Consider the following 13,602-nt stretch of genomic DNA (forward strand, 5'->3'; position numbering starts at 1 on the left):
AATTCTGCTTTGTACAGAGCAACAGAAATCTGTAGAACTATTAAAATTTTGTGGGTAACTCATTCTATTTAAAAATACTCATTTTTAACTTATTTTTTCACTTTTCTCTTTTTAAAAATAATTTTATATTTATAATCATATTTTTTAATGCAAAGAATGCAGGGATAATTTACTATTTTGCACTGCCCTTTTAATCTGAGGAGCACAGCACAATTTGGGGATAGAGCTTAATTTTGTTGATTTATACTTAGCTAATTGTGGTATTTTATTACACAAGTAATAGCTAAAAATTTTGATCTTTTACAATTTATTGTTTGTATTTATTTATTTATTTATTTATTGAGATAAAGTCTCTCTGTCTTGCCCAGGCTGGAGTGCAGTGGCGCAATATCGGCTCACTGCAACCTCTGCCTCCCAGGTTTAAGCGATTCTTGTGCCTCAGCCTCCCAAGTATCTGGGATTACAGGTGCATGCCACCACACCTGACTAATTTTTGTACTTTTAGTAGAGAGCAGGTTTCACCATGTTGGCCAGGCTGATCTCGAACTCCGGACCTCAGGTGATCCACCCACCTCGGCCTCCCAAAGTGCTGGGATTACAGGAGTGATGTTTCATGTTAAACATCATTTGCATATTTAACTGGCTAATCTTTTCCAGTTTAAAAGTAGCTCATCCTTGTTTGAGCTAGAAAATACCTTGGCTTTTTTTTTTTTTTTTTTTCCTGAAAGATTGTTTTACTTCAGTGCAGCTCATTAAGAATATACCAAGTTAAAAGTAGAATACACCTCCACAGAATGGTTAAAAGAATACAAAAATAGAAACTATGCAAAGTACTTATTTTTTACTCCTTCAGGAAGACAACATAGAAAGAAACCTTTTCCTGAAAAGAGACTGCTAATAATATACATTAATAAAACCAAATTTTATGTTTAAAGTTAGGCTTTATTTAAAAATAATTTTAAATATATTTTTTCAATCTTTATAATAATATATAAGTAAGTTTTTGTAAAAGTTGAAATAGTAGAGATAACTGTAAAATTCCTCTTGGCTACTATTGGCTGTTTTTCCCTCCAAGGTGAACCACTGTTGCTTGTTTGGTATCTGTTGCTTGTCTGTACATGGGCATGTGCAAACATGTCTGTTTATATTATAGAGAAAACTTTTTAAATAGCTATATGGTATCCTGCTATATGTATTCTGTAATCTGTGTGTCTTACTTGGCGTTTTGTTTTGAAGTTATTTTCTTTCTTTTTTTTTTTTTGAGATGGAGTCTCGCTCTGTCGCCCAGGCTGGAGTGCAGTGGCGCGATCTCAGCTCACTGCAAGCTCCGCCTCCTGGGTTCACGCCATTCTCCTGCCTCAGCCTCCAGAGTAGCTGGGACTACAGGCTCCCCCCACCACGCCCGGCCAATTTTTTTGTATTTTTAGTAGAGACAGGGTTTCACCCGTAGCCAGGATGGTCTCGATCTCCTGACCTTGTGATCCGCCCGCCTCAGCCTCCCAAAGTGTTGGGATTACAAGCGTGAGCCACCGCGCCCGGCCATTTTAAAGTTTTCATGTCTGTACATATCATTCTATTTCATTACACCTAATTTTAATAGTCTTTTACAAACAATGCATGCTTATTAGAACAAGTGAAATAGATCAAATCCACCAACTCCACTTCACCCCCAGTTCTCACTCTTCTTGAATTAAGCCATTCTCCAGACTCGTACTGACATTTGGTATCATATATAGGGTTTGGGTTTTTCTTTTAATAATTAAGAGATCAGGTTTTGAATTATTACTCAGCTAAATTATTTCAGTTGAACAATACAAGGTGGACATCCAGTTTATTCTTTTGATAAGAAACCTTCCATATTATGGACATCTTGTTTCTAGGTATTTGCCTGTGAAAACATGGCAGTAAGCACCTTCGTACCTGATTTCATGTACTGTGCTGGTGCATTTTATTTCTAAAGTCTTCAAAGAGTGTGTTTGTGTTGTTTAAAATTTTTAATGGATAGTACCAGATTACTGATATAGCTGTGTTTCAAATGTAAGTCTTTATAATATCTTTTCCTGTGCAAGTAAAAGTTTTTAATCTTGTCAGATATTTTTATCTTGCCTTTGTGGCTTCCAAATTTCTATCCTACTTGCAAAGGCTTCCCCCAGGCTAAAGTTTTAGAATGTTTAATGTTCTTGTTACTGGTGTTATCTTTTCCTTTTCATTTCCATCTGATTGTTGACGATATTGACAAAAGATTTTTTTATGTAATGAAAATTATCTTAATTCAAAAAATTTTTCAGTAGTCTTTAATATTCATTAAGTTTTGTTTTTTTTCCCCCAATATTTTGGGACCATTAGCTCGTGATTATACTACCTGGGTCTTCAAAATCAGAGTGAATAACAGTAGTGTTCACAGGTATCACTGTCCTGTTACTGAGTTTGGTGTAAATAGTGTAAATACATTCAGCATTTCACTATTTGATAGGATGTTTGCTCTTGGTTTTAGAAAATAGTTTCTTTCATAATTATATTGCTTATTTCATTTTTTGTTTAGGAATGACTGCAAATTTTCTCATGCCTGTTTGATATTAACACTTTTTTCTGTAAATATTTGTGCATAATAATGAATTGTGTCAATAAATTCCTAATGTTGAACTAATCTTGCACCCTTGAAATAACCCTGATGATAGTCTTCTAATACACTATTGTATTCTCCTAGCTAGTATTTTATTTATTTAGAATTTTTTCCTCCATTCATAATAAGAAATATATTATTTTCTCTCTTTGTACTCTTGTCATCAAGATTTGGATGTTAAAGGTTCTGGTAGCCTCAGATTGGAATGCTGATGACCAGAGTATTGATAATTGTCGAAGATGAGTACATGGGGTTTTATGATACTGTTCTCTGTATGGCTGTATATGTTTGGAAATAAAATTTTTTTTTAAGTGAATTAGCTTTTTATATTTTTCTGTGGTCCAGGATAATTAAACAAATTATTTGTTTTTCCAAGGTTGGGAGAATGCAGCTGTAAAACCATATATACGTGATACTTTGTAAAATTATAGATCTTGATTTATCTTTTTATTCAAGATACATTTATTGGCTTCTTTTAAAATATATATTGTCTTGGTACACTTTATGATTTCTGTTTATCTGGGGAAGTTAATGAACATTTAGTTTTGTTTTTTGCCACTAAAACTGATAACTAGAATGAATGTTCTTATAAATGTTTTCTTGAGTACATTTGTATTTCTCTAGAATAAATATAGAAGTGGAATTACAGTGTATGACCTAGTTACATTTTTTGTTTTGGTAATTTCCATTTTGTCTTCAAATAGTCATACACCTTTACCATCATTTTGTGAATATGTCTGTTTCTCCATATCTTTCCCTACTAGTGATGTTATCACGTGAAAGTTCTCATGGATGATAATATGATTTCTTTTTTTTGAGACGGAGTCTTGCTCTGTTGCCAAGCTGGAGTGCAGTGGCACAAACTTGGCTCACTGCAACCTCTGCCTCCCGGGTTCAAGGGATTCTCTTGCCTCAGCCTCACGAGTAGCTGGGACTACAGGCGCATGCCACCACGCCCGGCTAATTTTTGTATTTTTAGTAGAGACAGGGTTTCACCTTACTGGCCAGGATGGTCTTGATCTCTTGACCTCGTGATCTGCCTACCTCTGCCTCCCAAAATGCTGGGAATACAGGTGTGAGCTACTGCGCCCGGCCGATAATACAGTTTCTAATTAATTTGTATTTCCCTAGTTCCTAGTGAGGTTAAATGTGTTTGCATATTTATTACGTATTTGTACATCTTTTTGCTGAAAAGCCTCTTTGTATTTTTGCATTTCTCTCTTGAGTTGTCTTGATTGATTTATAGATTTTTTTTTCTTTTTCAAAGAGACAGAGTCTTGCTCTGTTGCCTAGGCTGGAGTGTAGTGGCTCTATCATAGCTCACTTCAGCCTCCAACTCCTCGGCTCAAGCAGTTCTCCCACCTCAGCCTCTTAAATAGCTAGGACTATAGAACAAGCCACAGTGCCTGGCTAAGTTTTAAATTTTTTTTACAGAGTATGGAATTTGCTATGTTGCCCAGCTGATCTCAAACTCCTGGGCTCAAGCAGTCCTCTTGCCTTGGCCTCCCAAAGTGCTGGAATGACAGACATGAGCCATCATGCCTATCTTTTCTTTTTTTAAGTACCAAATTCTTACATATGTTACTTAGGTCAGCACGTAGTCAACATTTATATTTAGTTAAACTGTATGAAATTGTTAACATTGAGCTGTTTGAACTAAAGAATTCCCATTTCATTTAGTTCAGCCCAGTATTATATATGTTTCCCAATTATTTGCACGTACTTTATTTTTATGTAATCACTTTTATTGATATACTGTGGCTTCATTGAGTCTTACTTTAGAAGACTCCTATTGATTATGTGAATGTTTAAACTCTTTTTTTAGGACTTGATTTCATCTGAAATCAGTTTATTTTTGTCATTGTTAAACATACGGATCTAATTTTTCTACATTTGTGGACAGTTGTCCTAACACCATTTATTAAATGTTATGTTCCTTTTCCAACAGTTTTGGAATGCTACTTTCATAATAAATTTTGCTATTATAGATATATTTCTTCATTTTCGATTTTATTAATCTATTTGGTTTTTCTGTGGTAATGCTACTCTAGTTTTAATTACTAGGTTTTTACAATATTTTGGTATCTGTTAGAGCAGGTTGTCATTGTTTTTGAAGTTGCATTGCCTCTTCTTATACTGTTCTCTTACAGATGTTTTCCAGAATCATTCTTACGCTCTTGATTTTTTATTTTAATGACATATAGTCTCCGGAGTAGAGATGAAGAGAGAATTTCTAAACCTGGGGCTGTCTCAACTCCTGTAAAGCATGCTGATGATCACACTCCTAAAACAGTGGAAGAAGTTACAGTTGAAAGAAATGAGAAACAAACACCTTCTCTTCCAGGTAAGCATAACAAAACACTAAGTTCAAGAAACGTTTGCAATTAGAGTAAAGTAATTCTTAGGATTTACAGAAGATTTTAAAGATGCAATTACTATTATTCTTCTCATGTGTGAATTAGTCTGCATATGACTTCCAGCATTTTCCTTATGGGTAGCAGGTTGGCACAAATCAGTTGCCTTTCATGAATGTTTTCCTTTACTTTCTAGATAGAAAATATTTATCATTAACAACAACTTGCAATTAATAAAATTGTTTTCCAACACTGCTCTTTAAAGAGAAACATGAGATTGGCTTCAAAAATTTAAAAACAAAAGTTATTTTGCTTTTTTGAAAGTGTTTTCATAAACATTTTATGGAGTATACCTTTATTTATTTATTGTCTTTGGGTTTGTTTTTTTTTTTTTTGAGACAGAGTCTCACTCTGTCACCCAGCTGGAGTGCAGTGGTGTGATTAGCTCACTGTAACCTCAAAACTCCTGGGCTCCAGCTGTCTTTCCACCTGATCCTCCCTACTACAGGTGTGCACCACCACACCTGGCTATTTTGGATTTTCTGGTTTTATTGTGGGTTTTCTTTGTTTTTTTTTGTTTGTTTGTTGTCGTTTTTTTGGAGAGATGGAATCTTGCTTTGTTGTCCAGATTGGTCTCCAACTCCTGGCCTCAAACAATCCTCCCACTTGAGCTTCCTAGAGTGTTGGGATTACAGGTGCAAGCCACTGTGTCTGACCCAAGCAGCCTTTTAAAGCTGTCTGTGAAGACAAAACAGAATCAGCAGGATGCTAAGATCGGTTGCCTGGGAGGCCTGGAGATTTTGTTTCTGATGTCTTTCACTTCCTTTTCTCAAATCATCTTTCTTGCTCTGCTTGCTGAGTGGCAGAAATATGGTTATTTAAAAACATTTTATCATAATGAGGAAAGGTAGCTACTTTGGCAGTCTTAACAGGGAAATGTAGGAATTCTCTCTTCTCATATCTATTTGTTGTTATTCGTTCCTAAAGAATAGATTTTTCAAATTCTGATTGCTGGAACTATGGAAAACACAGGTGACTGTGTAACATACCTACTTATTACAAAGACTTCAGAATTTATTACTATAAAATGTTCTCTAATACATATGGTAGATATGTTCCTTATCAGGTTCTCTGAACTTATGAATCATATTGCTTGGTTGCTTGCATTATTATTCCATGTTTTTCTAAAGTGAGTCCTACTCAATTTTTTTTTCTTAGAACCAAAGCCTGTGTATGCCCAAGTTGGGCAACCAGATGTGGATTTACCTGTCAGTCCATCTGATGGTGTCCTACCTAATTCAACTCATGAAGATGGGATTCTTCGGTAATACAGTTGTGAAGTTGTATTGTTTTCTTTGTTCATTATTAAGCATTATTTAGAGTAGGAATTTAATTGTAAACCATATTGCATATATTTTTTAAAATAGTACATACCACCTAATAGTATGATTAGTTTTTATATTTAACATTCTGCTACTTATATAGATAGTCAATTAGAAATTAGACAACAAAGGAACTTTTTGGATGCTTTCTTTCTCACCACTGTCTCCTGCCTAGTTTTTAAGTTAGGAATTAGAAAAAAAAAAATTCTATTCAGACATCAGAATTTCCACAGCTTTCCAATGGAGCATTAAAAAAAAAAAAAAATCAGTGTTTCTCAATCTCAGCACTAGTGGCATTTTGGGCCAGGTAAGCATTTGTTATGAGGGGCTGTCCTGTGCATTGTGGCATGTTTAGCAGTAATCCTGGCCACTAGATGCCAGTAGCAGTCCCCTAGTTGTGACAATTAGAATTATCTGTAGACATTACCAGATGTTTCCTTGGGGGCAAAATCATGGTTGAGATTGGTTGAGAACCTGTTCTAGGGTAGTTAGCAACTCAAAAGTTTTTACTATCTTAACACCTTTCATTACTTTACATTTTAAACTTGGTAGAATTGAGATGTAAATTTGTAAACAAATTGCAAACCATCATGATTATCAAATTAGTTTTTTGTTTGGTTAGTTTTTTTGTTTTTTTTTTTTTTAACAGGGTCTTGCTCTGTCGCCCAGGCTGAAGTGCCGTGGTGCAATCTCAGCTCACTGCAACCTCTGCCTCTCGGGCTCAAACAATCCTCCCACCTCAGCCTCCTGAGTAGCTGGAATGAAAGGACACACACCACCACACCTAGCTAATTTTTGTATTTTTAGTAGAGACTGGGTTTCGCCACGTTGCCCAGGCTGGTCTAAAATTCCTGGGCTCAAGCAGTCCACCAACCTCAGCCTCCCAAAGTGCTAGGATTACAGATGTGAGCCACCGTGCCCAGCCCAAATTAGTTTTTTATTGGCACTGGTAAAGGGGACATGATGTGAATAATGGCGGGGCGAGGCTTATGCCTGTAATCCTAGCACTTTGGGAGGCCAAGGCGGGTGAATCACGAGGTCAGAAGATCAAGACCATCCTGGCTAACATGGTGAAACCCCATCTCTACTAAACATACAAAAAATTAGCTGGGCACCTATAGTCCCAGCTACTCGGGAGGTTGAGGCAGGAGAATGGCGTGAACCCAGGAGGCGGAGCTTGCAGTGAGCCAAGGTTGCACCACTGCACTCTAGCCTGGGTGATAGAGTGAGACTCCGTCTCAAAAAAAACAAACAAAAAAGAAAATTGGCAGATTTCCTCAAGTGGGTTAGATTTAGACCGAGCTAGGTAGATAGAAGTAGTTTCTGAAAGAGATGGGGCTTTTACAAGTTTAAAACTACAATTTTAATATTAGGTAATTGATAATTCAACCTTTTATAAATTGTGCAGGCATAGATAGTCCCCTTCTTTTTCCTTTCTTGGGAATTGCTTGAAAACTTGTGTAAGTGTTTGAGGTTTAGGAAACTGTAATGATAAGATTCCAGAGACTGCCCGGGAGCGGTGGCTCATGCCTGTAATCCCAGCACTTTGGGAGGCCGAGGCTGGCGGATCACGAGGTCAGGAGATTGAGACCGTCCTGGCTAACATGGCGAAAACCCGTCTCTACTAAAAATACAAAAAAATTAGCCGGGCGTGGTGGCGGGCGCCTGTAGTCCCAGCTACTCGGGAGGCTGAGGCAGGAGAATGGCATGAACCCAGGAGGTGGAGCTTGCAGTGAGCTGAGATCGCGCCACTGCACTGCAGCCTGGGTGACAGAGCAAAACTCCATCTCAAAAAAAAAAAAAAAAAAAAAAAGGAAAGAAAAATTCCAGAGACCTCCTTCCCTGGGAGAACAAATACCAAAGAGGATTTGAGGACGTGGGCAGGATTAGTAGCTGTGCCAGGAAAGGTTTGGTTTTTCATTTAAAGCCAATGAATGGATTTGATGCAGAAGTTAGTGAGTCTGTTTTGCTATTGCAAGTAGTTAATATAATGCAGGCAGGACAAAGTATAAAATGTCAGTCATCTAAGGCACTTGACACTGTTGGTGAGATATGGCCTAAAGCTGTCTTCTAACAGTGGTTTTCAGAAGCCATGTTTTACTAAAGGGTGGATACTGTGCTCAGTTGTTTTTACTTTTTGAAGCGCATTAGATTGGTCAGGGTTAGAAGAGGATTTCCAAAGACTTATGGTCTTTTGTTTTCGTTTTTGTTTTGTTTTGTTTTAAAGAGACAGGGCCTCACTCTGTCACCCAGGCTAGAGTATAATGGTGTGATCATTGCTCACCATATCCTCAAACTCCTAGGCTCGAGGAATCCTCCCACCTCAGCCTTTGGAGTAGCTAGGACTACAGGCAACGACCCACAAAACCCAGCTAATTTTTTTTTTTTTTTTTTTTTTTTAGTAGAGACAGGGTCTTGCTGTGTTGATCAGGGCTGGTAACAAACTCCTAGGCTCAAGCAGTCCTCCTGCCTCAGTCTCCCAAAGTGCTGGGATTATAGGCTTGAGCTACCACACCCAACTGAGACTTGGAGTCTTAAGGACTTTGAGGAAATATTTAAAGAGCTTTCAGTACAGTGGGTTTAGGAGAAGAATCTATGAGAATGCTTTTGACCTGGCTAGGATACCACTACAACCAAGGGGCTTGGACCATTTGTAGTAAAGCTGGTAAATAGTTTCATGGAGGGATCAAGGATGCCACCAGCCAGTGAGAGACCTCATCTGATTCTCAGGCTCTTTTATGACTAGCTGATGTTAGTTCCAGGTCAGGTAACCCAATCAGAAATGAATAAATAGTAAGTTGTGAAAGTTAAGGTGATCTCTTTAGTTGGCTTAAAGAGACTAGAAATCGCTCCTTCCTCAACACATTTCATTCATTTATTTGACTTGTGTTTTTTTGTTGTTGTTGTTATTGTTATCTGTTAGTTTCTAATAATTTGGTTAGTATTACATAATAAAGAGTACAGGGATTTTTTTCTACACTTCTTGGGAGAATAGGTAAAATAGTGTATTTTCTTGGCTAGGAATGTGAGAGTACTTATGAATCCCTAGAAGGGAAATATAGTGGGTAATTTTTAATTACAGTCTGTTTCTATCCAGTCAATTCTTACAAGACATCCTTTAGTATTTGTTTTAAGGAATGTCACAAGGTTTCAACACTACACTGATGCTAGAGGTGGGTGTGTATGCATTATTTTTTTTTTTCCACTCAGAGAACTACAAAGGGACAGATTGGATGTGGGGCTAATCTAGAAAGGCTGAATGACTATATGATTTGTATTGTAAAACTCAGAGGGGCAGCAGAGTAAGTAAACTACTCTGTGAACTACTGAAAGACTCCACCAACTGCAAAGTTTTTTTAAAAATCACTCTCTATTACATGTAGAAATCACAATGCTTGGAGCCTTATTTTGAGTCCATTGTGTCAGGAAAATTAGCCAATTTATACTTCAATTTCTACCTTTATTTAAAAAAATTTGACTTTACAGTTATTTAATAGAAATGATGTGTGAATTGGGGTGGAAAAAATGGAAGATGTCTTTAGCCATTGGGAATGTACCATGACTCTTTGAGAGTTGAGAAAACATTGTTTTACAAAGTAATTTTATAAATTAGTTATGTAAAATAGTACTTGCATATTAAATTTGAATATTCCAAAACTGTTAATCAGAAAATAGTGTTATTAAGTCTGGTTTGAATTCTAACACTAAATTTTATTTAGTAAATTAGTGGTATGAGAGAAGTTTTAGAAATTATGGTTCTTTATTTAATTCTGAATATAGTTTTCACTGTAGTGTTTGCTATAACGTTTTAAGCTCTTCTTAACTGTTTCAAATGAAATATCTGTTTCAACAGGCCCAGCATGAAATTGGTAAAATTCAGAAAAGGAGATAGTGTGGGTTTGCGGCTGGCTGGTGGAAATGATGTTGGAATATTTGTAGCTGGCGTTCTAGAAGATAGCCCTGCAGCCAAGGAAGGCTTAGAGGAAGGTGATCAAATTCTCAGGGTATGTCAGTATTGCAACTTATGTGGGTTAAAAAGTATTTGGATCACCAGAAAAAGGTATCAAACAACAAGCTTACTACTGTAATTAGATTGTAATCTGTAAGCAGTCTCCATTGAGCCATTTAAACTTTCAAAGTCAAAATCCATCAGGTCTACCTTATGCTGGACTTCTCACTTCCCATTCTTGTATCTTGCTCTTGTTTACTGCTATATTATGTGTTAGTAAAGAATGTGACATTTCATTTCTACCACTCATGTTCACGGAAATAAAATAAGTCTTATATCCCGATGATAATATCTACCAGGTAGTCTTTGGAAGTTCAACTAAACATTCAGACTGGCAAGACTCTGCCATGGGCCACAACTTGCCAGCAAGCAACATCAAGTGTTCCTCTCCCATATGAGTCATCTTGAAGCAGTCCGCACAACCTCTGGGACCTTCTTAACCCCAGATAATGGCTCAGGCACAGGGAGATGGAATTCACATCAAAGGCAAATGTGTAAGCTGCTTGCCTGGCTTTGAAACTTCATAACTCCACAAGAGACAGGATCAGTTACACAAATCAGGAAAGCCCAGGTTAGATGCAGAGTATCAATAGAGTCTATAGAGTCCTCCCTTCCCCATAAATAGTGACATAGTACCATATTAATCTGTCTCCTATTTCTTTTTAAAATATCCAGACCTCCATTTGATTTGCTAGATTAAACTATGTCCCATTTTAATCAGAAGGTATCTGTCCGTTGTGAGCTCCTGAATTTTTTCTGCCTCTCTACCACAAAGTCTTTTGCCATGGCCTCTCTATTCTGGTCTCTTTCTGTACTCAGCCTGCCTCTTGCCAGTGGCCTGGATTCAGCCTCCTGTCTGCTCCAGAATCTTGTAGCTTTGTTCACTTTCTTCTCTTTCTCTCTCCACTGGTTCTTCATCTATCTTCCACTGTCTCATTTTGTCCTGTTTTGCTGTTTAACTTGTTGAAGGATGTGGTTGAGGTCCTTGCCTGTTTTCAGTCATTGTGGTCATACAGTTTTGCAGCCTGGCTTCCACCTTCACCACACTGAAGCTCAGTTTTCAATAAGCCATCGCTGAGTTAATGTCATCCTCAAGCCTCATTTTCCTTTATTTTTTAGCAGCGTTTTGACTGTCTTAATCTTTTTTGAAGTACTTTTTTCCTTAGATTCCGTAATACTGCCATTCTGGTACTGTAATTTTTTTATTCTTTTCCTGCCATCTTTACTGATACTTTTAAAACTTGGGAAATGTTGGTAACTCTCTGCTTCTCTTGCTACACTGCCTCTTTATTGGGTTTGGTTGCTCAAGTGAGCAGCTCGTAATCAAAATCTTTTCACTCAGCAATTTCCTGAGCCCTGTCATTTTCTCATTGAATCCTCCTCCTTTTCCCTTCAAACTTAGCATGTCAAAAAGTCAAATCATCATCTGACTTCAGACCTATTTCCATCTGATCTGATATGGTGATTCTTTTTCTGATGATGTTTACATTGTTGTCAATCAAGTTATGTCAAAAACATTTAAATACAACATGTATAATAACGTTCACTATACCAAGGAAAGTAAAGAGACCTATTTTCTTACCCATCTCTTAATCCTGTTTTGAAGTAATCAGGGCACACGTTTTTTAAATGTTTTTTTTTTTTCTTGAGACAGCGCCTCACTGTCACCCAGGCTGGAATGCAGTGGTGTGATCACGGCTCACTGCAGCCTTAAACACCTGGGCTCAAACGATCTTCCCCTCAGCCTCTTGAGTAGCTGGGACCACAGGTATTCGCCACCACATGTGGCAAATTTTTGTATTTTTTGTAGAGGCAGGGTTTCACCACGTGGCCCAGACTGGTCTCAAACTCCTGGGTTCAAGCAGTCCACCTACTTTGGCCTCCCAGAGTGCTGGGATTACAGACATGAGTCACTGCACCTGGCTAAAAAATGTTTCTTAATAGTTCACTTTTGTTTTGTATCATAGAAGTAAGTGGTGCATGTCAGATTTTTTTGTTTCTAGGGTTTTTTTTTTTTTTTTCTTTTTTGATCTGGAAAATTTCCAAACGGTGGAAAGAAGAAAACCTGCCTGTAATCCTGCGCACAGTCACTGGTGACATTTTAATAAGTTCATTTTGGCATTTAGAAGCTTCTAATAGAAGTAAATATTAACTTGGCAAACACTGAGCCAGATGCTCTTACAGGGTTGCCACAGTGCAGATTGTCTTTTTAATCCCATTTTCTTTTGATTTTTTTTTCTCAGCAACTTGTAAAAAGTTGTCTTTTTTCATCTAAATTGGTTAAATTTTACACAGATGATCTTTAATGTCAGGACACACTGAATACTATTTAAATAAATTTATACCTTTAACTCACTTTATTTGTTTCTGTTTTTTAAAAATTAGAGAGTATTCTTTTCTCCAAAGTAAAATAAATTTTTTCATCTTAAAGATGTGATATTTTCGGCCAGGTGTGGCGACTCATGCCTGTAATCCCAGCACTTTAGGAGGCCAAAGCGGGCGGATCATCTGAGGTCAGACCAGCCTGCCCAACATGGTGAAACCCCATCTCTACTAAAAGTATAAAAAAATCAGCTGGGCGTGGTGGTGGGCACCTGTAATCCCAGCTACTCGGGAGGCTGAGGCAGGAGAATCGCTTGAAACTGGGAGGTGGAGGTTGCAGTGAGCTGAGATCGTGCCATTGCACTCCAGCCTGGGCGACAGAGCGAGACTCTGTCTCAAAAAAAAAAAAAGATGTGATATTTTCAAATTAGGTAGACTGAGAGTATCTGTGTCCTGTGTACGTTATTTTCATATTCTTAAACAGCCAAGAATGATTTATGAAATCTTACTTTAATAGGTAAACAACGTAGATTTTACAAATATCATAAGAGAAGAAGCCGTCCTTTTCCTGCTTGACCTCCCTAAAGGAGAAGAAGTGACCATATTGGCTCAGAAGAAGAAGGATGGTGAGATGCTGTCAGAAAATGGAGGAGATAAACCTGTAGAGTTTGAGGACTTACAAAGCGATTTATTCCATTTTTAAAAAATAAGTCACTCAAAGTTGAGTGATGAATGAATTTGTTAATCTCAGAGAAAGTTACGTAATTCTAAGTCATTTAGGAGCACAGAATTTCAGATGATTCTCATTAGCAGAGGATGCTAATAGGACTAACCTTTAAAAGTATTCTAATTTAAATAAAATGCCATCCAACCCTTTACAAGTGATAGAAAGTGTTGATTTATTAGCCATCA

The 13,602-nt window shown here is 37.3% G+C and overlaps 1 protein-coding gene across 12 annotated transcripts in view; it reads left to right on the top strand.

Annotated features, from left to right (window-relative positions):
- The window catches only part of TJP1 (tight junction protein 1), a 267,513-nt gene that overhangs the window by 220,972 nt on the left and 32,939 nt on the right, over positions 1 to 13,602 (top strand). For all 12 annotated transcript variants that reach the window (XM_054532460.2, XM_054532462.2, XM_054532461.2 and 9 more), the window contains 4 exons: positions 4,828 to 4,967; positions 6,196 to 6,301; positions 10,213 to 10,363; positions 13,208 to 13,316. In XM_054532460.2, coding sequence (XP_054388435.1) covers positions 4,828 to 4,967; positions 6,196 to 6,301; positions 10,213 to 10,363; positions 13,208 to 13,316 — 506 coding nt within the window. The remainder of the gene's footprint in view (positions 1 to 4,827; positions 4,968 to 6,195; positions 6,302 to 10,212; positions 10,364 to 13,207; positions 13,317 to 13,602) is intronic.

The sequence above is a fragment of the Pongo abelii genome, chromosome 16 (genome assembly GCF_028885655.2).
Source record: "Pongo abelii isolate AG06213 chromosome 16, NHGRI_mPonAbe1-v2.0_pri, whole genome shotgun sequence".
Lineage (NCBI taxonomy): Eukaryota > Metazoa > Chordata > Mammalia > Primates > Hominidae > Pongo > Pongo abelii.